At 35.1% G+C, this 27,360-nt stretch overlaps 1 protein-coding gene across 5 annotated transcripts; it reads right to left on the bottom strand.

Annotated features, from left to right (window-relative positions):
• Positions 1 to 604: 604 nt before the first annotated feature.
• On the bottom strand, positions 605 to 26,410 carry ENTPD6 (ectonucleoside triphosphate diphosphohydrolase 6). 5 transcript variants are annotated; one of them, XM_058165025.1, is made up of 15 exons: positions 26,241 to 26,410; positions 25,055 to 25,122; positions 20,917 to 21,203; positions 19,691 to 19,767; positions 18,412 to 18,555; positions 17,473 to 17,548; positions 15,111 to 15,146; positions 14,327 to 14,415; positions 12,315 to 12,394; positions 11,452 to 11,516; positions 9,590 to 9,691; positions 8,436 to 8,576; positions 5,173 to 5,229; positions 4,902 to 5,014; positions 605 to 2,449 (listed from the first exon to the last, which is right to left on the bottom strand). In XM_058165025.1, exons 3-15 carry the CDS (start codon positions 21,158 to 21,160, stop codon positions 2,351 to 2,353), a joined length of 1,323 nt encoding a protein of 440 aa, XP_058021008.1. In that variant the 5' UTR covers positions 21,161 to 21,203; positions 25,055 to 25,122; positions 26,241 to 26,410; the 3' UTR covers positions 605 to 2,350. The 5 variants fall into 5 exon arrangements, with proteins under 5 accessions (XP_058021008.1, XP_058021007.1, XP_058021006.1 ...); XM_058165024.1 differs by lacking the exon at positions 605 to 2,449 and adding an exon at positions 22,327 to 22,378 and having other exon boundaries at positions 4,691 to 5,014; positions 25,051 to 25,122; XM_058165023.1 differs by lacking the exon at positions 605 to 2,449 and having other exon boundaries at positions 4,691 to 5,014; positions 24,943 to 25,122.
• Positions 26,411 to 27,360: the final 950 nt, after the last annotated feature.

The following is a 27,360-nucleotide window of genomic DNA, read 5'->3' as shown; positions in this document are numbered from 1 at the left end:
TGTAGCAGCAGAGGTAAAAGTTTCTTCTTTCTTTCATGCTGCAGTTCTAACAATCCCTGCAGTGTCTAATATGTTTACAAGACTGGCACAGTTTCTAAGAAAACATAGATTTCCATACTGTCATTGTTTCCTCTTCCTTGTATCACAAAAGCAACTCTGGAGTGCTTTATGGCTTGGGTCCTAGTAACTACAGATCATTTGTCCCAGACAGTATCTGCCAGTCCTACCTAAAGAGGTAGAGTCAGGAAATGTCCCTTTCCTATTGCTTTTCCAACCTTTGAAATAATTGGCTGCCCGTATAAATATAGCCTCGCCCTATCAACATTTAGGAGGGAATTTATTAGTATGTTCAGCTGACTCTTTCGATCAAAATGTATTTGGGGGTACTACTGTAGCTTTTTACCAAGGATATTTATTAATTCCTTTATTGTGGAGTAGCAGAAATAGTGCTAAATAAATAAATAAATGGTTCTTATAAACTTCAAAGCCATCCAGTCAGCTTTTGCCTTAAAAATTCTGTTATGATTGCTGATGTCTTGGAATCAAAAGGTAGGATGACACAAAAGTTTCTACAGATAAAAAAAAGGATCACCACAGAGTTGCATCATTTCAAATAAAACATTTGTTTTACTGCAGTTTCAAGTACATTGCAACCTACCCAATGATAAACTAAGCTCAGCCTTCAAACCCAGCACATTTTGGGATCTAGAAATGCTTTTGAACAGTCCTTGGGTGGAAACAGCCTCAATACTGCTGAAATTCAACTCATAACCTTCATATAGTTCCCCAATCTTTGTTTAGTGCAACAATAAATTTACTTGTTTAAAAGAAGACTGTGAAGTAATACTTTAAAAAAAATATTTGAAGTTTACTTAATAGCTAAAGGAACCTTAAATATACAAACTCTTTGCTGAATTGATATATACAAAATTTGGAACATTCATATTATCTTAAACATGATCTAATATTTAAACCAAAATTAAACAAATGCACATAATCATTAATAGAACATTCAAGCATTTTTCCTGAATTTCCAGATTATCTCTCAGATATAGGTATACATGTTGCAGTAGGGAGTTTTCTGGCTTTCATACAAATTTGTACAATCAAAAACATCTACAAGTATTTTATAACTGTTTAATACATTCCAAAAAACATACTATGGCCTAGTATGACAATGGTAAACCAAAACTATCATGGTCCAAACTGCCCTGATGTTAGCCTATGTCAAAAAATTAATTCAGCTATTGCTATGACCCATACAAAAAGATTCTTTCATCAGTTTAGATACAGGTAGTCCACGTTTAGCAACTGCTTCAGATAGTGACTGTTCATAAATACAATAATATTAAATAATGGTAAAAACATTTTCCAACCAATGCATGTACTTCTGCCCAAATTTCTGCACTTGACCATAATATACACCAAAATGAGACTAATGCTTGTGTTGCTACATGAGAACTTTTATCAAAATGGCAACAACTAGTGATCTTTGTGGGGCCTCTCAGCCTTGTGGTTTGTTTAATGTTTGTATCATTTAGTAACTATTTCACTGGAATCAATTGTGGTTGCTAAACAAGGACTGCATGTAGTGAGTTATAGCCAGATAACATTATCTAATCTTTTGCCCAACAGCAGGAACAAAAAACATTGTGCCATTTAAAAATGAAAAAGGCCTTTACAGGATGGAATACACACCAGAAAGAAATTAAGGCAAAGTCAAGGAAAAAATATCAACTGAATTCTGTGTGGGAACAGGCATCTTGCCCAGCTCATCTCTTCCAAAATAGACCAGTACTCCAAAGGCTCTGAAGGATTAAAAGCTGGGTTTCAAAAGGTAATCTAAATATGTGTCAGTAAGTGTTTCACAAAGCATAACCAAGTTTTTAAACAAATACCCCAAATATTTTAAAATCTGAGTGCCTATAGTCTAACATTCAAAGGTAGTTAAAAAGTTGCTTGCTTCTGATAGCTTTTATATGCTTGCATCAAAAAATGGCAAAACGTCTGCCTAAAGATTAAGCGCTTTTCTTATAAAGAACATCAAATAAATCAGAGATCATCAGCAAATGTTCATTAAAAATCAAAGGATATTTGTTATAATAATTTGGTTTGATTTCTGATATGCTTCTGCTTTTAGCTGTCATGGATTATTCTTTTGAAAATGAGTGTTACTGATCTTGTGTGACACTAAAATTATTTGTGATCCCAGGACAATATTGGGCACCTTAAGCTACCACCTGAAGCATCAGCCTCCCTTATTGAAAGATTTAAAACATTTAAAAATATATTTTTTACTTATAATCCTTTTTCAAAGGAACCAATCAGGTCCAATTTCCTAGATTCATTTTCAATCCCTCATATTATACAGCATGTGAAGTGAATCCATGTAGTGAAGAATTGCTCCCAAAGCCCAGCTGGTTTCAATGTTGTTAATCTTTTGGGCCAGCTATAATGAAAAGAAAACATGATTAAAAGTTTTGGAAGTAGAGATGTTTCTGTGGGTTGTTTAAAACATTGTGATCTACATATTTCAAGAGACTGCAGTGGTTAATAGCCTTCCATATAGTACACACGGATCCAATTTATGTATTGCCTTAAGTTTTACTAAGTAACATTTGGAATCCAAGAGTTCCCAGATTTTACAATGTAGGGGGAAAAAGACGAAATAATATATCTTGGCTGTAGTATTTGAAACGTATAAAATAGCAATAGCACTAGCACTTAGACTTATATACTGTTCCATAGTGCTTTACAGCACTCTCTGGGCAGTTTCTAATGTCAGCATATTGCTCCCAACAACATTTTACCAACCTTGAAAGGATAGAAGGCTACGTCAACCTTGAGCCAGTCAGGATCAAACTCCTGGCTGTGGGCAGTTAGTCTTCAATACTGCATTCTAACCACTGCGCCACCACAGCTCCTAAAACCTTAAAACCTAAAATTGTGCAGGTAATGCCTGATGAAGGTTTATGAAATGGAGAAATAAAAATAAATTTTGTATACTTTAAAATCAGAAAAATTATTTTGCATATTTAAGACTATTGTACATGATTTAGGATGGGATGCAATGTCTGGGGTACAGTTTCTCTCTTCCTGTACCTCTTTAAGGTACTTTAATCTGTCTCTTCCCCAATGTCTACTACTGCTTTTTCAAAATCTTTCTCTAACTCAAAATATTATCCAAAATTCTAGAAGAATAAATATTTCCAAATTTGAAACCTTATTATTTTTTAAACAAACTATTTATTTTTGATAGATGTTTGTGAAACAAAATTTTGGATATCCCCTTTCCTCTACTCTTAGTACTTTCAATATTGATATTATAATTCTACTCCAAATATTGACTTTAAAAATTATTACCTTAAGAATGTGATTCTCTGGAAAGCCCAGTTCTTTCAGCAGCAAACTGATGTAAGTAAGATCCATGCATAAGAAAGGATGATTTCCTTGTTGAATCTCCATTGTTTTACATACTGGGTAATTAAAAAAATCAAATAAATGTAAAAGCAGACTGTTGCTAGAACTATTCCCATATAAACACTTTCCTCTGGATACTAAAGAACCTTTGCTGGATTGTATTTTATAAAGCTTCCTTAGATCTTGAGGTAAGGATACAAGCAACAGTACTTACCTTTCTTTGCTGCACTTTCAAACTTCCAGACTGGTAGGATCCCTCCCTTTTTCTTATCTGAAGAGAAAGAGGGAAAAACAGTTCTGCAGTTCTAGAACAGAAGAGGAGTGCAGTATTGGCAAAACAGCTGCCACTCTAATTGATTAATAAATGGTTAAGTAGACAGTATTGTGTGCATTTCAAGCACACATCTTTAGGTTTAGTGCTCATTAAAATAAGAATGTGTCTTATTTTCAGTCTTTAACAGGGAAAAATACACTGCAATATCCATAGAATTACAGAAATTAACATGCATTCAATTGGAATCTTTTTGTACTTAAGATTTCTATGTTCTGAGAGAGGTTTTCACAAATTATTGCACTAAACTAATAAAAATAACAATGCAAATACCACATTAAAGAATACGCATAAACTTGGGAAGTTTCCAGTGAGCCATTATGGGAAACTGACATTCCTGTAGAAAAGCAGAACACATTGCAGTTGAAAGTGTACCTGAATGCAGGATTTGGGCTGCTGAAATCTGAGATCCCAAGATTACCCACATGCATTCTGTACAGGGGTGGGTTTTTTTATTTTGGCAAGCAGATGGCAAGAACTGCATGTTTGTGGATCTCTTGTAAGCTGGGCATCATGGAATTCCATTGTGCTTGTAATTGCTAGTGTTGCCTATATGAACTTTAAGTTCGACCTAGGTTCATCTCTTAATCAATCTAGATTTAATTTTTTTTGCTGTTTTTAAAGATTGAAAAGCTATAGGCTGGCAAATTTTACTCTAATATGTCTCCTTTAACTATTTTTTTTAAAAAAAGTTTAACTATGAGTTAAAGATTTGTACTTTGTGGAATATACAGCAAAAAGATGATTACTGTTGGCTCTAGAAAGTTTTAAATATATTAAAGACTTAGATGATCTTTAAATTTTATATATTTATTTAATTTATATCTAGAATATTAGTTATTCCAATCAGTTTTTTATTGTATTGAAGATAAGCATTCCCCACACCTACCTGTCTGCTGAGGTACATGTAGAGAATGCTTATCTATATTCAACTGCTTTTTCAAAATCTTTCTCTAACTCAAAATATTATCCAAAATTCTAGAAGAATAAATATTTCCAAATTTGAAACCTTATTATTTTTTAAACAAACTATTTATTTTTGATAGATGTTTGTGAAACAAAATTTTGGATATCCCCTTTCCTCTACTCTTAGTACTTTCAATATTGATATTATAATTCTACTCCAAATATTGACTTTAAAAATTATTACCTTAAGAATGTGATTCTCTGGAAAGCCCAGTTCTTTCAGCAGCAAACTGATGTAAGTAAGATCCATGCATAAGAAAGGATGATTTCCTTGTTGAATCTCCATTGTTTTACATACTGGGTAATTAAAAAAATCAAATAAATGTAAAAGCAGACTGTTGCTAGAACTATTCCCATATAAACACTTTCCTCTGGATACTAAAGAACCTTTGCTGGATTGTATTTTATAAAGCTTCCTTAGATCTTGAGGTAAGGATACAAGCAACAGTACTTACCTTTCTTTGCTGCACTTTCAAACTTCCAGACTGGTAGGATCCCTCCCTTTTTCTTATCTGAAGAGAAAGAGGGAAAAACAGTTCTGCAGTTCTAGAACAGAAGAGGAGTGCAGTATTGGCAAAACAGCTGCCACTCTAATTGATTAATAAATGGTTAAGTAGACAGTATTGTGTGCATTTCAAGCACACATCTTTAGGTTTAGTGCTCATTAAAATAAGAATGTGTCTTATTTTCAGTCTTTAACAGGGAAAAATACACTGCAATATCCATAGAATTACAGAAATTAACATGCATTCAATTGGAATCTTTTTGTACTTAAGATTTCTATGTTCTGAGAGAGGTTTTCACAAATTATTGCACTAAACTAATAAAATAACAATGCAAATACCACATTAAAGAATACGCATAAACTTGGGAAGTTTCCAGTGAGCCATTATGGGAAACTGACATTCCTGTAGAAAAGCAGAACACATTGCAGTTGAAAGTGTACCTGAATGCAGGATTTGGGCTGCTGAAATCTGAGATCCCAAGATTACCCACATGCATTCTGTACAGGGGTGGGTTTTTTTATTTTGGCAAGCAGATGGCAAGAACTGCATTTTTGTGGTTGGCTTGTCAGCTGGGCATCATGGAATTCCATTGTGCTTGTAATTGCTAGTGTTGCCTATATGAACTTTAAGTTCGACCTAGGTTCATCTCTTAATCAATCTAGATTTAATTTTTTTTGCTGTTTTTAAAGATTGAAAAGCTATAGGCTGGCAAATTTTACTCTAATATGTCTCCTTTAACTATTTTTTTTAAAAAAAGTTTAACTATGAGTTAAAGATTTGTACTTTGTGGAATATACAGCAAAAAGATGATTACTGTTGGCTCTAGAAAGTTTTAAATATATTAAAGACTTAGATGATCTTTAAATTTTATATATTTATTTAATTTATATCTAGAATATTAGTTATTCCAATCAGTTTTTTATTGTATTGAAGATAAGCATTCCCCACACCTACCTGTCTGCTGAGGTACATGTAGAGAATGCTTATCTATATTCAACTGGCTTGCTTTTCAGAATATCAGAGTAGCTAATCAAACTCTTTGCTGATCAATATATATTATGTTCATACAATTCTTAAGCTTGGCCTGAGAGATATGTTTATTTGTCATCATTCTTGCACAATACCCTCCCAGATGGATGGACTGGAAGACTTTGCTATTAGAATTAGAATAACAGAGTTGGAAGGGACCTTGGAGGTCTTCTAGTCCAGGGGTCACCAACCTTTTGGACTTCAGGGACCACTAAATTCATAATTTTAAATCCCGAGGATCACTAATATGATTTTTTTAAAAAGATAAATAGTATTTTGTGCAATATAAAAAATGCAAATAATTTTTCTGCGGACCACCAATATTTTCTCCACAGACCACTGGTTGGTGACCACTGATCTAGTCCAACCCCCTGCTTAGGGGGTTGGACTACTTCAGACAAATGGTTATCTAATCTATTCTTAAAGACTTCCAGTGTTGGAGCATTTACAACTTCTGGAGGCAAGTTGTTCCATTGATTAATTCTTCTAACTTGTCAAAAATTGATAAATTGTTCTAAGACTGCCCAAAGTTAAGAAAGCATTCATTCACTGACAATATTTTCAGCATCTGTTTTTGATAACATCTCACTTCTGAAAGGAAATGATTAAAAAAAGTCTTGAAATAGTAAAACTGTAAACATGTCTTATGTGCGTTACAATTAATAACTAGCAACTGATACATAATGTAATTTCAATAATTTAGGATACTATACTACACTTCTGTGCTGGAAGCACCAAATCACTGCCTTGGTAAAAGGATTAGCAGTGGCATCACCATTGCCCGGGGGATGCCCAGTTGTTGGCTCCTTTCAAGTCCTTGCTAATGAGCTCACCAAAGTGGTACCTGTTTATCTAGTTGTGTAGGTTTCAAACTGCTAAATTGTCAGGAGTTGCCGCAAATGACGGGAGCTCACCCAATCACACAACAGGACTTGGGCTTTGAACACGAGTTTGCAAATTGTCAACCCAGCATCCTAATTACGTGAGCCTCCTCGCTCCATATAATCTAGGATAGGTGACTTTTCAATTATGATAGCCTGGCACATGGGCAAACTAATGCGGAGAGACTATCCTTGCAGATCTTTCCCTCAAGAATCGATTTGTCATGTGAAAAGTCTGAGTATTCTTGGGGACTGAGTGCCAGAATAAACTGACAGCACTGTGAGCAAATTGAATGGCAGTCTTATTTGCATTGTAAAACTGGAGCAACATCAGGCTTTCCTCTATGAGTTTATTAGTTCCTCTAAAATAATCCTCTATGAGTTCATTCAAGTTTATTTTCAATGGCTTTCTTTCATCTATTGATGCACTCGAGGCCTCACCAAAGGTTCATTTGTAGGCTATGCCATGACATATGTGAAAGCACCACAGCTACCTATCACTAGCTTGGAAAGATACATTTATCTGCTTGTAGTTCTGTAGGCTGATGATGTTAGCACCATTTTTACATATTCATAATATGGCAATTGTGGGGATTTCATAACACCAATGATGATCTTTAGTTTCTCTTTGGCTTTGTGGATATCAAATATACACCATAATCTCTATGTAGTCCTTTGGGTCCAGAAAAGCTCAAGAATTCATGACTTCTTCCATGGATTTGTCCTAAGTAGTGCTTGACAGTGTATTCATTGCCCATCCTTTGGACCAGTTGTGGGATGATCTGGTTATGGAAAAAACTATATCTAGTGTTCTGCCATGGTGAACTCATTTCCTATTTCAGATGAAACAAACTGCTATCCAGAGCAAATGAACTCATTACATATATATTATCTTCTACTGAAGATGTGTAACAATTGACTGTCCCAGATACATATGGAGGAATTCTGGTGGACACTTGGGAATTTCCTAATAATCTGGTAGGCAATATCATTTATTGCTTGATCAATTTGACATGCTGCTTATTGTTGCTTTAGAATATCACTTTAATCTCATCAATATTTTACAAGTAAATAAGGATTTAGGGTTAGTTAAAATTACTAATATTTAAGCTCTGTCCAGCACATATGAGAAGAATCTCGGAAGGCAGAGAGAAGAAACAAGTTACGTTCTTGCTTTTTAGCCAACTTGCTTTGGCTAAATAGAATCAGTACCCTGTGGAACTTGTTACTGAATTTGACGAACTAAATCCAACTTTCTAATCTGAGATTCACACTGTCTTTACTGCTGTATTGATAAATTACCTATTAATCCAGCATCTACTGCCAACTCATAATAGTAGGAAAAAGCATAGAAATCCAAGTCCTTTATTCTGGCTGTCCCATGTATTTTCTTGTTCAGCACTTTTAATATTTCATTATGACATGATTCAAAAAGTGGCCCTCCTAAAAGAAAAAGGGAAAAAGACTATAATGGAATTCATATATTGAGATTTATTACTTTTCAGTATCTTTAGTTATTAATTAGTATCATTATTATTAATTAGCATTTTCGGAGTATAAGACACACCTTTTTCCCCCCTAAAAGGGGGTAAAAATTTGGGTGCATCTTATACACCGAGTAGCCCCACCCACCCACTGGCCCTCACCCTTTGGCCTCTGCTTCCCAGCAATTTACCTCCTTGCAGCAAGCAGCAAGAAGAAACAGCCCATTTCAGCTTCAGCACACCCTAATTAGCACATGTTGATTGTCCGTTGGATTGGCCTTCCGACTCTCAGCTGTTTCAGGCTGCAGGGATTGCCATTGCCTATTGTTGTGCGGGCCTCTGCTGCTTGCTAGAAGGAGGTAAATTTCTGGGAGCAGATTTTTTTTTCTTGTGCTAATCAAGCTATGCTGAAAATGAAAATAAAAGTAAAACAGGCTGTTTGCTGCAACGAGGCAAAATTGTTGGGAGGCAGAGGCAGATTTCTTTTTCTTGTTTTCCTCACCAAAAAGGGTAGGTGCATCTTATAGTCCGGAATGTCTTACATTCTGAAAACTACGGTATTTCAGAAAAATGAGTGATTGCTGGGACCATATTTGGAAAGGAGAAGATAGGGAAAAACTCTATAATCGTTCTTACTTTCAAACATCTTTAGACCAGCACAGTAAAACTCTTCTTTCTGTATCTCTGCATTCTATCAAAAAATCACTTGGGGATCAAACTATATTAAAAAGCTGAAATGTCACCTTAAATAGATGTATGAGTCAGCCTCTGCTGTGTTTGTTTTCAAACACCATTCTTACTCATGAGTGTGACTGCAAAAAATTGGTAAAACTGGCGCATGTGAGCAGAATATTGTATATGCACTCCTCTATTTAGAGGAAGAATGTGTACAGATGTAGTTACAATTTCTAGTGAAAAGACCCATTTGCAAAAGTCGAGTACCTTTGCAAAAATAAAGAAGTGATCAGGTACCTGGTTTCTGCCCTTTAATTTTGTACAGTATCTTTGCATGTTCCCATTCACTTTGATAATTTAGTGATAAGCAAGGACTTGTTAGTTCTTCCCCTTCTTTCACTGTTAGGGAAAAATATAGAAAGAGCAAGTCTGCTTGAGATACAGCAATTATTTTGAATAGGCAAACAATTTTCCTGCCCCCAAGATAATGTTTTCTATTTGATACTTGAAGGTATAGTACAGTTATCAATCAGACATAATTCAGGGTAATAAGCAAAGCTAAGGTACCTATTTCTCCAAAGATAGAATGTAAGGTACACTCTCCTTTGAATCAAGCTCAGTTCTGAATGATTTCATACACATAGATGTAGTTCTCTTGACATCAACACAGAGTTGGTTGCTATTGCCTTCTTCCACAGCAGATTTAATTTTCCAGTCTAGTCAGCAGCACATTTCCTATTGTTGACATTATCAACAGACTTCCATAAAATTTAAAGCCTCAGAGTGCTGATAGTTAAGACCAGGTCTGTTTCAATAACACCATCTTCATCCATGACTTGGTACCGAATCAGGCAGCAGACCTGTCACCTATAGTGAAACTTGGATGCATGAAATGACAATGTAGCCTGGTCAGAGATCTGCCCTACCAGTAGATCCTTCAACTACTTTGATATGAGGGTGAGAGGGGAGAAATGCTTCTGATAATTAGAAACACCTCACTGGTGGTCAGGGGTTCTGAGATACAGCTGTGTGAGTGGCTCTATTTTAGGCTAGGTTGTAGAGTCATGCTTGGGAATAAAGATCTGATTGGAAGAAAACACACTGAAGCTGAAGTCAAGTAAAATGAGTTAATTGTTTCTGTATCAAGTTTTCTTTCAACACCCAGTGTTACCACTGGATGGGTAGGAGCTACCCACGAAAGAGCAGGTTTGCAGTCTGGGGGCCCTTTTAGACTCTTGGCTCCTGTTATAACAGCAGATAAAAGGTATGCTAAAGCAGGGGTCTCCAACCTTGGCAGCTTTAAGACTTGTGGACTTCAACTCTCAGAATTCTGGGAGTTGAAGTCCACAGGACTTAAAGTTGCTAAGGTTGGAGACCCCTGTGCTAAAGAGTTTTGTCCAGCTGCAACAACTGCAGCTATGGCAATTCTGCTTGATGCAGAAGGACCTATTTATAAGTTCTCATTGCCATGTGGATTCGCTATTATAATGTGTTTTACACAGGCTTGCTCTTAAAGACTATTCAGAAATGTATACTGTTCCAGAACAGCCTGCATATTCCCGGCTTTCTGGCAATGAGAACATACGACATCAATTTTGTGGGCTCTATAATGGTTACCATTACCTTTAAGGATACAATGTTAAGTGCTGGTCTTTCTCCTTAAAACCCTTCAAGGCTTGGCACTGGGTATGTACAGGACTGCCTGCATCAGAATCAGCCTCATCAGATCTTGTAGGGAACCACTGCTAGTTTTCCTGCACATCTAGGAAGTGAAGGAGGCCCAGGTTAAGGGTTAGGGTTAGGGCTCCTTTTGTACAGCACTGCTGCTTCAGAATGCTCTTGGCAATCATATATACAGTATCTTGATCTCCCAATAGTAACCAGATCTCACTTTGCTTAGCCTTTTCAAGATTAGCCAAGGTTGATGTTTATAGTCTGTTTTCTGACTAGGCATATGGTTATTTTAACTGAGTTCCATCTGTTTTAATTATGTTTTACTTGTGCATTGCTTCTAATAGCTTGAAAGAAAAGAGAAAGAAACTAATAGATTTTAATTGAGTAGTATTATTAATATGTCATTATCTACTTGGAAAAATGAACATTAAAAAAAAAGCAGTTTGGGATTCCTGTATATCATTCAAATCATATATAATACTTACAGGCTTGTCCTTCAACTCCTCCTAAAATTGCCAATCTTGCCGACATTAATCCAAATCCCAAGTAACTAGACAAATTGAGAGAAGCAATTCTGATAAAGACTAGATTCTTTTTTTGTTTAATAGTACTTATGAAGTAGAGCATATCTACCAGTGGATGACTATAAACAACAGATACAGAATGCACTGGATTTTGCAGCTGCTGAAATTATGAAACAATAAAAAAACTTGAACTTGAGCAGACTATAATACTATATATACCACATGTAAAAGAAAGGATATTTTGAATATGGCAGATTTACAGCTAATTTGCACCTTGCAGTTATTCTAATACTTTTAATGATAATTTTATGCTGAATATTATTTTCTTTTAAATTTCATTTCACAGACTCAGTTATAAACACTTAATTTGCTTTCATACCATACATTTTAAATAGTTAAGATAGACCAAAGGGGTGAAATGCATTCTGGGCCTTTTTAAAATGAACCTCATCACTTAATAGGCAAGTTACTTCATGTTCATCAGAAGCAAGATGAAATATATTCATGAAGAATCAAAGCATATATTTAGTCTGTGCCAACTCCATTCTTGTAATAATCTAGACAAAAATCAAATGTTTCTGATTAAATTTATAATCTTAATCTTGAAATGACCATATCTTAGACCCTGCATAATTGAGAGCACCTCTATTTCTCCCCTAACCAAGTTTTGGACTATCAAAAAGAAACATACTGTTTGACTAGAGGTGCCTAAATGTTTGCATGCAACTATGTATTAGATATTTTTTTATAAATAATTACTATGAACATTTAACAATCTTTAAAAAAAATTACTGACTATATGAAAAAGCTTTCTAACAACTAACCTGTGTGAATTCAGTTTATATGTAGTATTAAACAAGTTAAAGGAAATGATGTGTTCAGCAGTTGAGTTCTCCACAGATGTCTGTAAAGAAAGAGAAAATACTTGATATTCCATGAAAAGAAAATAGAGCAATGTGGTTGGAGAGCTACTAAAAAGCTATATTTAAATGTTCTTAACATTATGTGTTATATCTTTATGCATCATGGTCAGATAACAGCAAGTAGAAAAATCCAAGATTGGATATTTCAGTAAATAGACCAGAGAATGATCGTCCAGTTTATATGCTATTGTTTCCTGATTAAGCTAGTAAGCCTAGAATCTTACAGATACTTGTATCTATGAAAATTATGTGTCTTATGTCACTTAACTATAGTTGCATCCTATAAGACAACTAAAATAAATATTGCTTGTTAATTGAACCCTACATTCATATCAATTCTGTCAGGATTATGCAAAATACAGATAAAGAATAAGAAATAGGAAGCCAAATAAATTAAAGGCATAAAATAAAAGGAAATTTGACTAAAATTAGTTTTCATCATTCATTATACCTCTCTATATCTTTCAAACCATTCTTGCTTCCAGTATGTCCATATATTGTTTAATATATTGACATTTGTTCTTTAAACCTCTTCCCTCTTTCTTTTTGAAGTCTCATCAGCCATCCAAGCACAGCTTTCTATTGTCCCCTTCTTTGTGACTTGTTTATCCCTCCTTCTAGTCCAACTTTCCAACTTTTATATTCAATACTTATTTGTGGGCTCCCACTCTTTTTTCCCCAATTAAATAAAATAGGCAGATGTATTCTCTTATACAGAGCCATTTCCCCTAATAGACTATTATCAAATTTTAAAAGTCATTTAAAATCTCCTTCCCAGAAGGATTCTGGGCAGTGTACAAATAAAATATTAAAACATAAAAAGAGTATATAATATTAAAAAAGAGCAAGGATGAATTAATTAATGCTAATTAATTAGTTAAGGCTAATTAAAATGTGAGGGGAAGGCTTTCAGGACACTAACCAGGCTCACTGTTATGTGCTCCTCTGTAAACCCCAAGCAAAGTTGCAGAGCCATGTTTTTACCACTTTCCGACAGACCAGGAGAGAGTGGGGCCTGCCTTATTTCTGAGGGAAGAATGTTCCACAAGGCAGGGACAATGGCAGAAAAGGCACTTTTCTTGGACCTTACCAGTTGGAATTATTTAGCTGACTAGGTGCATTATACACTTTCCCTGCTTGACTGGGTGGGATGGGCTTATGGGGCCCCATGCCATGTAAGGCTTTCAAAGTCATAACAAACAACTTGAATTGGATCCAGAAGCAAAATGGCACCCAATGCAGTTTGCACAGTAAAAGTATTACATGGGCCCTTCTTTATGTTTGTCCGCAGCTGAAGCTTCTGGATACTTTTTAAGGATATCCTGAAAAGACACTATCTAGTAGAAATGTTGTCTGTCAGCCCTTGGTAGCCAGCAGCTTCTAGGGATCAAAAGCAATGCTGCCAGAGAGGCATTAGAAATGTGCTGCCTGGCAGAATTTTTCCAGCTTTATACTTGCTGTATACTGTGAATGAATGGATGAAATTACAGGTACTACAATTTTTGTTAGCTCTTAAGATCTGCTGGCATACTTCTAGAGCTGTATCAGACCTAGAACAATGTATTGGAAAGTTTAATTGGATAATATCTAAATTATATAGTTTTGGATTTTAGGTAACATCCATAGCCATTTATATAGCCAGTATTAACCTTGCACAATTCTTTTCAATAATGGAAGCCATATATCTAAAAGCAATAGTCGCTGACAGCCTTCCTCCTCTTGAATAAAAAAACCTACTAGCATCAAATGTCAACAATGGAGAATTCATTAAATTCCAACTTCAACAGAAGTTTTAAATCCATGCTAAAGCTGTCATGTTTTTATACCCCAAATAAAAATTGAAGCAAATCAACAGAAACAAAAAAGTGATCTCTTGAAAGAGTTGAAATAAAAGGGACTTGTATTCTTCTTACTTCAGTGCTTGGGCGAAATGTGATTTGAGTAGATCCACCACCTAAATCTAGCATTCCTACACATTTCTTCGTTGGATTATTCAAGCTGTCTGAAATGCATCATTTGATAAAGCAAAGTTAATGGAATGTTTATTCAAGAAATGTAATTATTTTTACAAACAGTTCCAAGTAAAACACATGTACCTTGCCTATATTATCATACGTATACAGTATAAATCAGACTTATAATTTCAAATAACAAACAAGGAACATAAATACATGGAAATGTTTTTCTTGTATTTGCTGAAATATATTTAAAGTAAGCATAGGTTTTAAATTCAAACTAAAATTGGAGTTTTATCTGAAGCAACTGTGGTTGCGGTTTTATGTCCTGGGAACTGCTACACTGAATGCAATAGTACTTATGTAAATCTTGTAGTTTTATATAGCAAATTACTTTAGCAAATACCATATAGCCAACTACTACTATATACTTTGAACATTTAGAGAAAACAGTAATTGTATTATATAGGGATCCCAATGGGAGTGGGCCCTTTGGAGGTGGCTGATAATACCCTACCTCCTCCCTGTGAGCACTTTGTTCCCTCCATCTCCATCTTGCTTAGTTTTAATTGAATTTTAAATTTATTATATTTATTACTGTTTTAATGTTTTATAGGACATTTTAACTGAAAGTTTGTAAGCCACTTAGACAAGATGGGCAATTTATTAAACTGACAAGTTTAATAAATAATAATGATACAGAATATAAATGTAATACAACACTACATTCTTGGAAGCATACCTGTTAAAAAGTTGACTGTGATCCATGCTGAAATACCTGGTTTTAAAAAATGCAATAAGTAGAGATCAGATTTCAATTTTCCAGTTCCTGTGATTTATTTATCAATAAGAGCAAATTTAAATTGGTCAAAATCACTCAAAACAGGATGTGAGAAAGTGGCACAGGAGACAAATGCTTGTTACAACAATTAGGATATAGGTATCTGACTAACACTAACTGGAGTTTGAATTTCAAATTGGTTACCACTATATCAGAAAAAATGAGCTGGATCTTTAGAGGAAAGATATAAAGAAAATGTCAATTCAGTGTGCTATTTGCAAGCTAAAAGATCTTAGTTAACTTGGAGCAATGCATGACACATGCTTTTTGCCTTCACATATTTGCATATGGAAATTGTCATTATGAACTGATTCAAAGTACCTGCTAGTATAAAGTATTGTATGGTATAGAAAATTTTGCTTCCTAGATGGTCACACAATATTCTGTGTCAATACTGTGTGTAGCCTACAATTTATAATAAAATTAAAAATTAAATACAGTAAAAATTGAAAAAACTTATCTATAGAATTTTGTCTCAACTATACTTCCACTCTCAGAACATGTAAAGCCTAAAAATAAGTAATAGCTAAATAAAACTACAAAAAATACATTTCATTAACTAAATTGCTCACTCACATTTACATGAGCCTGCCCTCATTCTGTGGAAAATGGAACTTGCAATTCTACCTGGAAGTCAATACTACTTAACTAAACTAGCTTCATTTTCCTTCTGAATGAAGAAGTCATTTTTTCCTCAGTAAAAGAGGAGATTAGGGCACTCCTGCAGGTGCCAGACTGTGGCTAACATTGGAACCAAGTGCCTGTTACAAATGGAAGAATTCCTCAGAAGCTAAGTGCAAACTGCCATATATGCAAATAGCATTTTCTGTTTATTAATACAGTAGGACAGCCAATGGAAATTTCTCAATTTGTTTCCTGAGGGATGAATTAAAATCTTGCCCTTAGGGGATTGAAAAAGGTGCTGAGGAAATGCAGATTTTTTCTCTCCAAAAATTTACTATCACTTCATCCTTGATAGTCTAACTTTAGACTATGTGGAGTCCTTGGTGCTCTCTGAGCTTGTTTTCTTGCAGATATTTCATTACCTAAACTAGGTAACATCATCAGCACTAGGTAACCTGATGATGTATCTAGTTTGCGTAATGAATCATTTGCAAGAAAACAACCCAGCTCAGAGAGACCCTTCAACTCTGAGCTACAAATATTCTCCTCTATCAGTTTAGACATCATATTCTCTAATAAATTTCAATGAATGCATAGTACCGGACAACTGAGAATTCTGCATAGATAACAGACTAATGTCTTTTTCTTGTTGCAGATATGATATGCAAATATCATATATCTTATCATATATCATATCATATATGCATATATCATATGCAGATATGCAAAAAAACATTTTGATTTCTCTATAAAAAGATAGGAAATTATAGTGTAGTTTTTGGTTTCATTATGGACTACAAAGCCAGTATTTCTGAGTTTCATGAATTAAGAATAACTGATTTATTTTTTTAACTAAAATAAAAAATAACATTCTACAAAATTATATTTGGAGCAGTTTAATTCAAAAATACTCAATTGTTGCAAAACATGCAGCTTGAATTCTTTGTCTGACATATGTGAAACAAGATTTTCACATTATGATATAATGAAAAGTAAGTGCAAAATGCTGCACCATACATAAAGATCTTTCTAGCAATTCTTCTAATTTTAAGTTGATCTATGATCACCAAAAGAAAAACACTCCTCCTGGTAAAGATTTTGGGCAAAAAATGGACACTCAGCCACAGCATTTCTTTTAAGTGAGGATTCAAATTCATTTTTACTGATTCATTTTCAATGAAGCCTAACCAAAGTTTCAATTAAACTCAATATTATCGTGTGTGTGTGTGTGTGTGTGTGTGTGTAAGTGTAAAAACCTCCTTTCCCAGATGTAGCACGTGCATGTTCCATTAATATATTAAAGACTCCCAAATATTCCATGGCCAAATAAATTTGGGAAACAGTAATTTAGCTTAATAGAACAGGAATAGACGTTCTTTATATTATTCCACATTAGCCTTATGATGGAGGCAATGGCAAACCACTTTTGAAAACCTTGCCAAGAAAACTGCAGGGGCTTGTCCAGCCAGTTCCTGAGAATCAGACATGATTGAACAAAAGAGAAAAAAAACATTGCAGAGGTATTAAACAAACAGTTGTGTTTGCCTTTAGCTTCACAGAAATTCTCTCTGCACAGGAAAATTATTTTAGAATCAAAAGCAAACATAGTATGAAATCACTGAAACATAAATTTAACTACCTTCGTCTGATCCATCCATTATGGAGACACAATCATTTCCTATAAAGAATGGAGACTGTTGAAAAATGTCCTTTACCTAAAATTAAGGGAAGTTTGATATAAATACATTTAAAACACAAAAAATACAGTCATTCATAAAAGACTATATTTCTCTGCAGTTGCATAGTGTCATTCTTCTTATTGAACAATTTACCATCTTATATTTAAACTACCTTCTCCCTAATGAGTTTCCATCAAGAAGTAAAAACATTGCTATGTCTAAATCAGAGTTAAACAATGGATAATAATAGAAAACATGGCAAAGAGATATTACTGATTTGTAGTATTACAAATATATATGGTCATAAGTGTGAGGATTGGTCATAAATCATTTTTTTCAGCACCAAAGCTTTGAACTGTTACTAAACAAATGGCCATAAATCAAGGATTATCTGTACCAGTGTCTCCTAACAGCTGGTCATTTTCAGGAACTGAGAACTGATATACCATCTGAATGTGGTGGAAAACTATAAATCAAATACACAGTAATCCTATGGCATTCAGGATGCCATAATGGAGCAAGAAGCACCTCCAAAATTAAAAGCATTTAGGGGGAATGAACCCCATCCAGATCAAATTATTTATACATTCCAGGTGCAGACCTCTTCCAAATGTGTCATCTATATTAAGCCTTTTGATACACCTGTTCAAATCATCCACTGCTTCACTGGAAGATATAAAAGAAATCAATATAATATTGATGACACCCATCATTATAGCTCTGAATGACAAACTGTAATGCAGCCCCATATTAATACTCCAACATTCATCAATAAGCCTGAAGTCTAATCATTATCTACTAGACTAGAATACATACTGCAGAAGATTTAAGACAGATTTCTGCCCTGATACCAAACTAATTTAGACTAATAAAGATAATAAGAGTAGAGAACAAAATACCTTATCCAATAATTTCTGTGCCTTTTCTCCTGGCAGCAATCTTAAGCCAGCGGTTGCTTTAAGAACTAAGGGAGTTGACTTCCACAAATGCATAGGAACAGCTTCTTTAGCAACTGCCAGTAACTCATTTATTCCTTCAGCGCTCTGACAAAATAAAATGTGTTGCCTTTTTATTTAAACAGGGTTTTGTGTGGGGATGCACGCATGCATATGTTCTCTTATTTTGGCTTCTAGCCTGGTGCCTTAAACCACTAAAACAGATGGGCTCTCATTCAAGCAGTTAAAAAAGAAATAACCATAAATGTGGATGATGCAGGATATTTATTTATTTTTAAGATTTTGAGTCTGCCTAACTTCTTGATTTCATTAAATGGACTACGGAGGATAGTAGAGGACAGGAAGGCCTGAAGGAACGTTATCCATGGGGTTGCGATGGATCGGGCACGACTTTGCAACTAACAACAACTTCTTGATGAATATATATGAAACACAGCATTTTGCTTTCTGTTCTATGAAATAGCATTCTCCAAGATCTGGATGACTTCAGCTCTATTTGCCTTTTGGAAGATTTTCAGGATCTGGCTTTCCCCCTAAGCACCAAGTCAGGAGATTTAGTGCCTATCCTGAATACTTTTGCTAGATGAAGTTGTCTCACATGCAATGTGTTTTATTGTTTAGAAATGCTAGTACTACATGAAGAGCCAGGAAAATTCAGGTTACAGACAGATCTTACCTCTATATGACATAAAAACAACTCTAGGTGGAGTCAAGAGCTGAAAGGAAGGAGGCCCCGATAGAGAGAATTAAGAAATATGGTAGCTTGGACTCTATAGGGGGTGAGAAAGCATATGAGATCAAACAGTATTATTAGGCTTTCCCAAGGGAAGGCAGGCAGTCTGTCAACTCAACAATAAAAAAAACTCGACTAAAACCTTGGAGCAGTTCTGGTTGCTTGTGCCAACATCCATGGTCCTAACTTTGGAACAAGGTATGCCTAACTATTGAATTATTCAGTAGATAAGATACCTTTTAAAAATGGAGACAGAACATGTTTTAAACCTTACCTAACAAATAGCATAGATATTTATTTCTTCTACAACTATACAACTGTAAACCTGGCAATACAAAGATATGCATGTTTCTTTAGAAGAAATTGCTATTATTATAATTTTTATAATTTATGTTAATATTTATAATTTATTATAATTTCTATAACTTAACAACAATTAAAAATTATTTCCAGGCAAGCATGGCCTAAATTAACTTAAGTTCAAATTACCTTATCCACATTGTCAGCATATGCAGAGAGTCCTGGTTTTAATGCTTTGAATGTGGTATCAATTAATCTAGGAAGTTCTGTTTTTAAAAAAGAAAAATTAACTCAATGTAGTAAAGTGATTCTATACATAATTTTGCAGTCTGCAAATCAAAGACACTGAAAATTTAGTTAATTAATCAAGAAATTAATGTGAAAACCTTCTTCATAAGAGGGACTAACTACAGAAAAGAAAACCCAGCAGAAGTATCCCCTTTCTTTCCTTCTGTCTTATGGGAATAGCTCTTCATTATATGATGACACTATTTATGTGATTCCTAAAAAAACCATATATTTCTTATGTACTGCCTTCAACAATTTGTAACCGGAAGGATTATAATATTTACATTCACATGGAAGTTATAAATCGACCATGTTCTTTGTATCTGTTGCTCCATCTTCAAAATAGATCTCAAAACCCCCACCACCCTTCACTATATAAATAAATATGCCACAGCTTTTATAAACAGTAATAAAATATTTGAGCCACCAGGGGGAAGAAAATTCTGACACGAGTAAACAAAAGAAAATAGTATGAAAATAGCCCTCATTTAGTAAACACAATTGGAACAAAAACTTCATTGTTAATCACTGCAGTCACTAAGCAAAACATCACATGACTATGACAGGCTTATGATCTCACTTCCCCTTCGGTCATTAAGCGAATCATTAGTTATTAAAAAAAAATCACATGATCATGACGTATGATTTTACTTCCACCTTTTCTATTAATTGCTTCCGCACAAATGGTGATCACATGATGGTTGACTGCATACCAATTTTGAAGCGCCGAAATGGCAGTCATGTGACCAGTTCAGACTGCATGTGAGTTGGGGTGTGGAGGATGCTACTGTGTGGCAGCCAAGGGAAAGACAGCATGGTACAGAGTGACTGACCAGGGTGATTTATGACCTTCCTTGTTGTCTTCCCTATTGCTTTGCATGTGGGAAGCAGACAGAGAAGGTTGCAAATGGCAATCATATGACCAAGGGACACTGTAATTGTCCTGAGTAGTTGCCAGTTTCCCAAATCATGATCATATGACCATAGGGACACTGATGGACAGAATTTTGAAGACAGGTTGTAAGTACCAGCCATTTAGCACTGCTGCAATTTTCCACAGTTACTGAACAAGTGATTGGTAAGTGAGCACTACCTAAATTAGCAAAATTATAAACTAAAGGGGTTACCTTTTGGTTTCTGTGCAAATTGGAATACATGTATACGGGTCCCAGTGCTTCCAGCATCAAACATAATTCCATAAAGAACTGCCTCCTCTTTTCGTGAGATCTCAGCACCAAGCTGCTTTTCAAAACCTTTGTCAACACTTTTTCCTTTGTAGTCAAAATTCCACTTGGTATACACAGCATATATAGCAGCACATGTGAAAATTGAAAATACACAGAATAGTTTTGGGATCTTCATGATCTCCATTGGACTTTTTCTTTCACTTTTTTGAGCAGTTGCCTATGATTTCCTATAAAATGAAAAAAATTAAATTGTCTCATAAAAGGAACTATGAAATTTTATTTTATTTTATTTGAGAAAAACGGAGTCATCATGCAAAAATATACTAGAAAGGCTGCTTAGATGCAGTACATCATTAACACGCCATATTAATGATGCGGTAATGTGTTTTAGTTTGTAATTTCTGCCTTGAAGACTTTTATATGATGATATTCCTAAAAATACACAATGTAATAAGAACTATCTTTAAAAACTTATTACTCCTGAACAATTATAGAAAATAGTGCTGAAAGTCTTAAGCACAATGGATAAAAGTCGATAATTTTTTTAATTTAAATTGGATTTTTCTATTTTTATCGAATTTATTTTAATAAAATGCTTTTGGAGTAAAAATCTATCTAAAGATAGTTTTCTATTTAAGATACATTAATAATTTAGTTTATTCAGCATGAAATGGAGCTTAATTACTGTATTTTTTGGACTATAAAATGTACCGGAGTATAAGATACACCTACCTTTTTGGGGAAGGAAAACAAGAAAAAAAATCTGCTGTTTGCCGTGGCCCATTTGCCACAGCCTGTTTGCAGCATTCGCCGCAGCCCATTTGCCACCGCTGTGGTCTGTTCACCGTGGCCCGTTTGCCACTATCACCCCCCATTTGCCAGTGCGGCCCATTGCCGCTGTCGCCTGTTCGCCACTGCCACGGCCCGTTCGGCACCACAGATCCCCACCACCTGGAACCAGCCGAAAATGCGACGCGCCGATGCCAAAACATCCGAAGGGTGGGGGCCAGCAGGTGGATAGGGCTTCAGCAACATTCGGTGTATAAGACACACTGCAATTTTTATCCACTTCTGGGGGTGGGGAGTGCATCTTATACTCCGAAAAGTATGGTATAGAGCAAGAGGCTGTATATTCTGCAATATTTACATTTTTGGGAAACTCATTCAATGAATCCAAGCTCTTCAAGCTAAATAGGAAACCTTCATTTTGTTTGCAAATAATAACATTAAAGATTCTAACTACCAGCAAGAATGAGTCCTTTCATTTAAAAAGCACCTATCATTGCAGATCCATCATGGCTGCACCCCTTAGCAGGCATCCACTCACCTGCTGCCCGCCATGTCCCTCACCTTGTTGTGTCACTGCTGTTGGTGAGTCAATAGTGGGTCAGAAGAGGAACCACTGAGGGACAGAGATGACAGTTGCTCTTTAAAAATTATGATTTAAATCGAGTTGATTTAAATCAAGCCTTTTTACTAGTGATTTAAATTATGATCTAAATGGACTTGATTTAGAATCAACCAAGACAAATTCCTTGTGTGTCCAATCACACTTGGCCAATAAAATTCTATTCTATTCTATTCTATTTAAATCAAATCCACCCTGGTCTTAAGCCAGATTTTACAATTCTATTGATACTATTACTGTAATAATACTTTTTTCTGGCATGAGGAAAATTTTGTGGAAAAATAATAAAATAGATTATTGAGATAAATATTGACCTAAAATTTTGAATTCACTGATTTTTGACAAGGAGTAAAGAGAGAAAGGAATAAAGTACTTCTACCAAAACAAACACTGATGTAGTGTTAAACTAATGAACTTACATTATAGATATATAACTAAGCTTTGAGTCTTACAGAAATTTTCGTCATTTGTCAAAATTAGAGTGTTCTAGAATTTATCTCTTTTTAAAATGTGTTATATTTCAAAGAATTATATAATATTCAACTGGACTAATATTCTATATTTGTAATTTTCCTTGTGATGAATCATCATACTTTAGCCAATTCTCTTATTAAAGCAACCACAATAATATATTCAAAGGAAAGTTTTTTGGTTTTTTTAAAGTAAACAAGTTCTTAATTCAAGGTAAGTTTCTCATAGAAAATTATTGTATGGCAAGTATGGTATAATAATCATTTCCTCCCTAATTATGTGAACTTTGATCGCAGTTAATCTGAGTCATAGTAAACTTTCCATTATGTATGAGCACATATATTCAACTGTTATGTGTCAGCAAATACAAAATACTGATAAACTTAAATGGCTGAATTAAAGAAAAATTTCAAGTAAGAATTTCACCTGGTACTTTGACACTTCCCTAGTTTTTCTCAATGAAACTATACTTTAGTTCTACACAACAGAAAATAATGTCCTTTTTTACAATATGGTGAATATAGTATTTTATTCAAAATTGCAGGCTATTTGAATATTTTCTAAGACAGAAACTGGAAAAGTACTCTTTTAAAATATTAATTTAAATCAAGGGGGAAAATATTTCTACTTGGTGATTTAGTTCAATTTATTTATTTTGAATTCTCAGGTTCACCAACCAAAGCCAGCTAAGAAATAGTTAAGTCAAGAGAAAAGGTACATGCTGTTAGACTTAATAAACAAGTACAGTATGCCTCTAAGCACATGGGCAATCCAGAATTATTTTTTATAACTGAACTTTCAATGTTATTTGCTTTTCTCCCAACAGTATTTCAGCTTTAGTGGCCTAGTTTAAAAAGTGGGAAAATTTTTGATATTGATGATGGCTATTGATATTTTGAACTAAAAATATTTTCAGATATATTATAGACCACCTAGAAATTTACTGAAACCTCTTAACCAACCAACGTTCTGCCTTTAACTTCCTATTCCTTAGATAAACTCTGTGCTTGTGTTTTATAAAGGAATGAGGGTTCCTTATAAAGAAATAATTATGCAACCAGACTCCTTAATTCTTTACCCAAGTTTCCACTAAAACTGTTTTTCTTGTTTCTGTAAACTGAATGTTATTTAAGTGTCTTTTTTTTAAAAGTAATATATACAGCTTAGTAATTAGCTGGGAGATGCTGGTTTAATACAAGAGTTCTCCCACATTTTTTATGGGGAGACCATTCAAATTCATTTATAATTTCAGGGACTCATGGTACCTCAAATATTAATAAGCATTTCTTTAATTGCTAACAATCATTATTTGCTCCATAATTAATATTTACATTCTAAGGGAACAAGAATTTTGCATTGTGAAAATAAATAATCTAGTAGCTAATAACCAGCCCTGCTTGCTCAAAAAACATTTTAAGCTTAGGGGTATCCAAATAACCAGGATAGTAAAGAGCAACAGTTAGGATTATTAGCTTACAAAAGAAGTGGAATCCTCAGTTATTTAGTATAGGAGCAGGAAGAAAAGTAAAGTAGCAATATTGTAAGGAAGTTATTAAAAGATTTCTAATTATGCCATTTAATATTCTTTATTTCATACTTACACTATGCATAACCTCAGTATGTAAAATGTATACATTCATAGATATAATGGTATAGAAGTCGTTCTGTCTTTCATTAAATGTTAAAATATGGCAAATGTTCAGCTATATTTTAGCTTTCAAATTGGAATACATCTTTATATTAATCAGTAAAATACTTTCACAATCATAAATGATTAATTTTCCATATAAAAAGAGAGTGAAATAAGGACAGTTTCACACCCAAGAGTTATTCTTTGATAAACTAGTTTTTAGAGAATACATCACCCACTAGAAAATGCAACAAGTATATGTTTATAAATCTGAAGGAGAGTTGCATAAAAATGGTGCTACTTTTGAAATTGTCCTCCAGTAAGTATACAGACAAAACAGTATTTTACAATTAGAATGAGGAAAAACAAAGAAGACATTGCTGAATTATAATATTAAATATTAAAAGATAAGGGTAACTTATTTAGTTATAAAAATTATTGGCCGTAATATTATTACCACATAGTAGCTCTGGGCAGCTGGTAACAAGTTGAAGAGACTCTTCCTTTTTAAAATTATATAAGAACATTTCAGCAAATATAGCAATATTTATCTTTCTTTTCCTACCCACACAAAATAAACGCCACTTTGAAAATGTTCTTCACATCAATCGAACTGTAGCCTTTTGCATCTGGCCACCTAGAAGGAATGAAAAATATCTTAGTTCACACAATACATAAATGAATAATTTATGAGGGCTGGATTCACAATTAAGCCTAAATCATGTGACCTGAATTATGGTTTGATTTACCCAATGCATTAAGCAAAAACCAAATTACGCATACATGAGAATCCAGCTAAACATTGTACTATACTAGGTTTGAATAGAATAGAACAGAATTTTTTATTGGCCAAGTGTGATTGGACACACAAGGAATTTGTCTTGGTGCATATGCTCTCAGTGTACATAAAAGAAAAGATACGTTCATCAAGAATCATAAGGTACAACACTGAATGATAGTCATAGGGTACTAATAAGCAATCAGGAAACAATATCAATATAAATAGTAAGGATACAAGCAACAAAGTTACAGTCATACGTGGAAAGAGATAAGTGGAAAGAGATTGGTGATGGGAACTATGAGAAGATTAATAGTAGTGCAGATTCAGTAAATAGTTTGACAGTGTTGATGGAATTATTTGTTTAGCAGAGTAATGGCCTTCGGGAAAAAACTGTTCTTGTGTCTAGTTGTTCTGGTGTGCAGTGCTCTATAGCGTCGTTTTGAGGGTAGGAGTTGAAACAGTTTATGTTCAGGATGTGAGGGATCTGTAAATATTTTCACAGCCCTCTTTTTGACTCTTTTTAACTAGTTAGCTTCCCCTGGAAATTATCCATCCTAAATGGACGCCACCATGTCGTTATTATCATCATCATCATCATCATCATCATCTTATAAATAGCAATTGCTTTTTTTCTAGGCAGGTTTACTTATAAAAAGCCTCCCTAAATTCCTCCAGACGAAACAAGACCACAACCCGGAAACTGGCTGGGATTCCCACGTCTTCCTCTTGCCTTGGATTGGCCCAGCCGCGACTGATTTGAGCCGTTGACCAAACTGCTTAAGAGAAACCGCTGAGCCCAAAAGCCGCGCTTAGAAACCACAGACCCAAAGCGCGTGTCGGCTGAGCTCGAGCCTCCCTTTCCCGTCAGTAAAGCGCGGCTTTACTGTAAAGTCCCTTCCCTGCCCCCCCCTTTTTTTCTCATTTCTCGAGCCGCCGGGAATCCGACAGAAGGCGTCGAGCGCTTCTCCCCTCACCTCCGCTCGTGGCGCGTTAGGCAGCCGAGGAACCGCATGCTAGAAGCAGGCGAGCTCGTCATTGCCCAATCCGCTTTTCCTCTCAACTTCGCCGAATTCGAGCACTTCTTTTCACCATTTCGAGAGAACAGATATCAGCGGTGCTGCCCTGACTGAGAAAGCTACGCATGCGCAAGACGAACCCGCCGGTTCCTACAGCAGGCCCTAGCGCCGACCTAAAGCAAAAAAATCAAAAGGCGACTGGACTTTCTGGTTTTCCTATGAAGACGTTTTGCTTCTCATCCAAGAAGCTTCTTCAGCTCTGACTGGATGGTAAGGAAGATGGATGGATGAGAAGCAAAACGTCTTCAAAGAAAAACCAGAAAGTCCAGTTGTCTCTTGAAAAAAAAAAGCACCTTTGGGACAACCATGACCTGGATGACTGAGAATCTTTATAGACACCCTGGCCTAGTGCCGATGTTTCTAGGAGCATGTGTGCGAGTTTCCACATGGGATGAAGATGGGAAGGCAGGGAAATACAACCTGGAGGACAGTCTGATGCTTTATTGGAAAAAAAAATGGGGCTGTTGCTCTTTTTTTTTTGCATGCTAAAAGGTTTTTACCTACTAGTGGGTTTTATGTCATCTGTCATTTCTGCCCTCTGTCAGAAATGGTGTATGGTCTCCTGCTTGGGCGGGGTGGGGGAGTTGGGGTTGGACTAGATGACCTAAGGTCCCTTTCAATTCTAGTATTCATTATCCTGTATGTATCAATCTGTCATGTCCACTTCTGCTGTCTCAAGCTTTTTGATTGATTAAGCAGGCATCATCAAGTCATTTTTTGACTCCACAAATAGATTTTCTTCATGATAATCTCTCCCTAATCTAGTGTTTGAACACTGGAGGCTTTCAAGAAAAAACTGGACAGCTATTAGTCTGAAGTGGTATAGGGTTTCCTGCTTGAGCAGGGGGTTGGACTTGATGACCTCCAAGGCTCCTTCCAACTGTTATTCTGTCTTCAAATGGTGCACTCATGGCCATTTTAACTGAGTTCATTCACCTTGCTGCTGTTCATCCTCTTCTTTTTCCTCCCACTTTTCCCAGCTTCCGCCTTCTCTAAAGAACTAACTCTTCATGTAATG

The sequence above is a fragment of the Ahaetulla prasina genome, chromosome 1 (genome assembly GCF_028640845.1).
Source record: "Ahaetulla prasina isolate Xishuangbanna chromosome 1, ASM2864084v1, whole genome shotgun sequence".
Classification (NCBI taxonomy): domain Eukaryota; kingdom Metazoa; phylum Chordata; class Lepidosauria; order Squamata; family Colubridae; genus Ahaetulla; species Ahaetulla prasina.
Note: the sequence above shows the minus strand (reverse complement) of the source record. Positions and strands in the feature narration are given on the sequence as shown.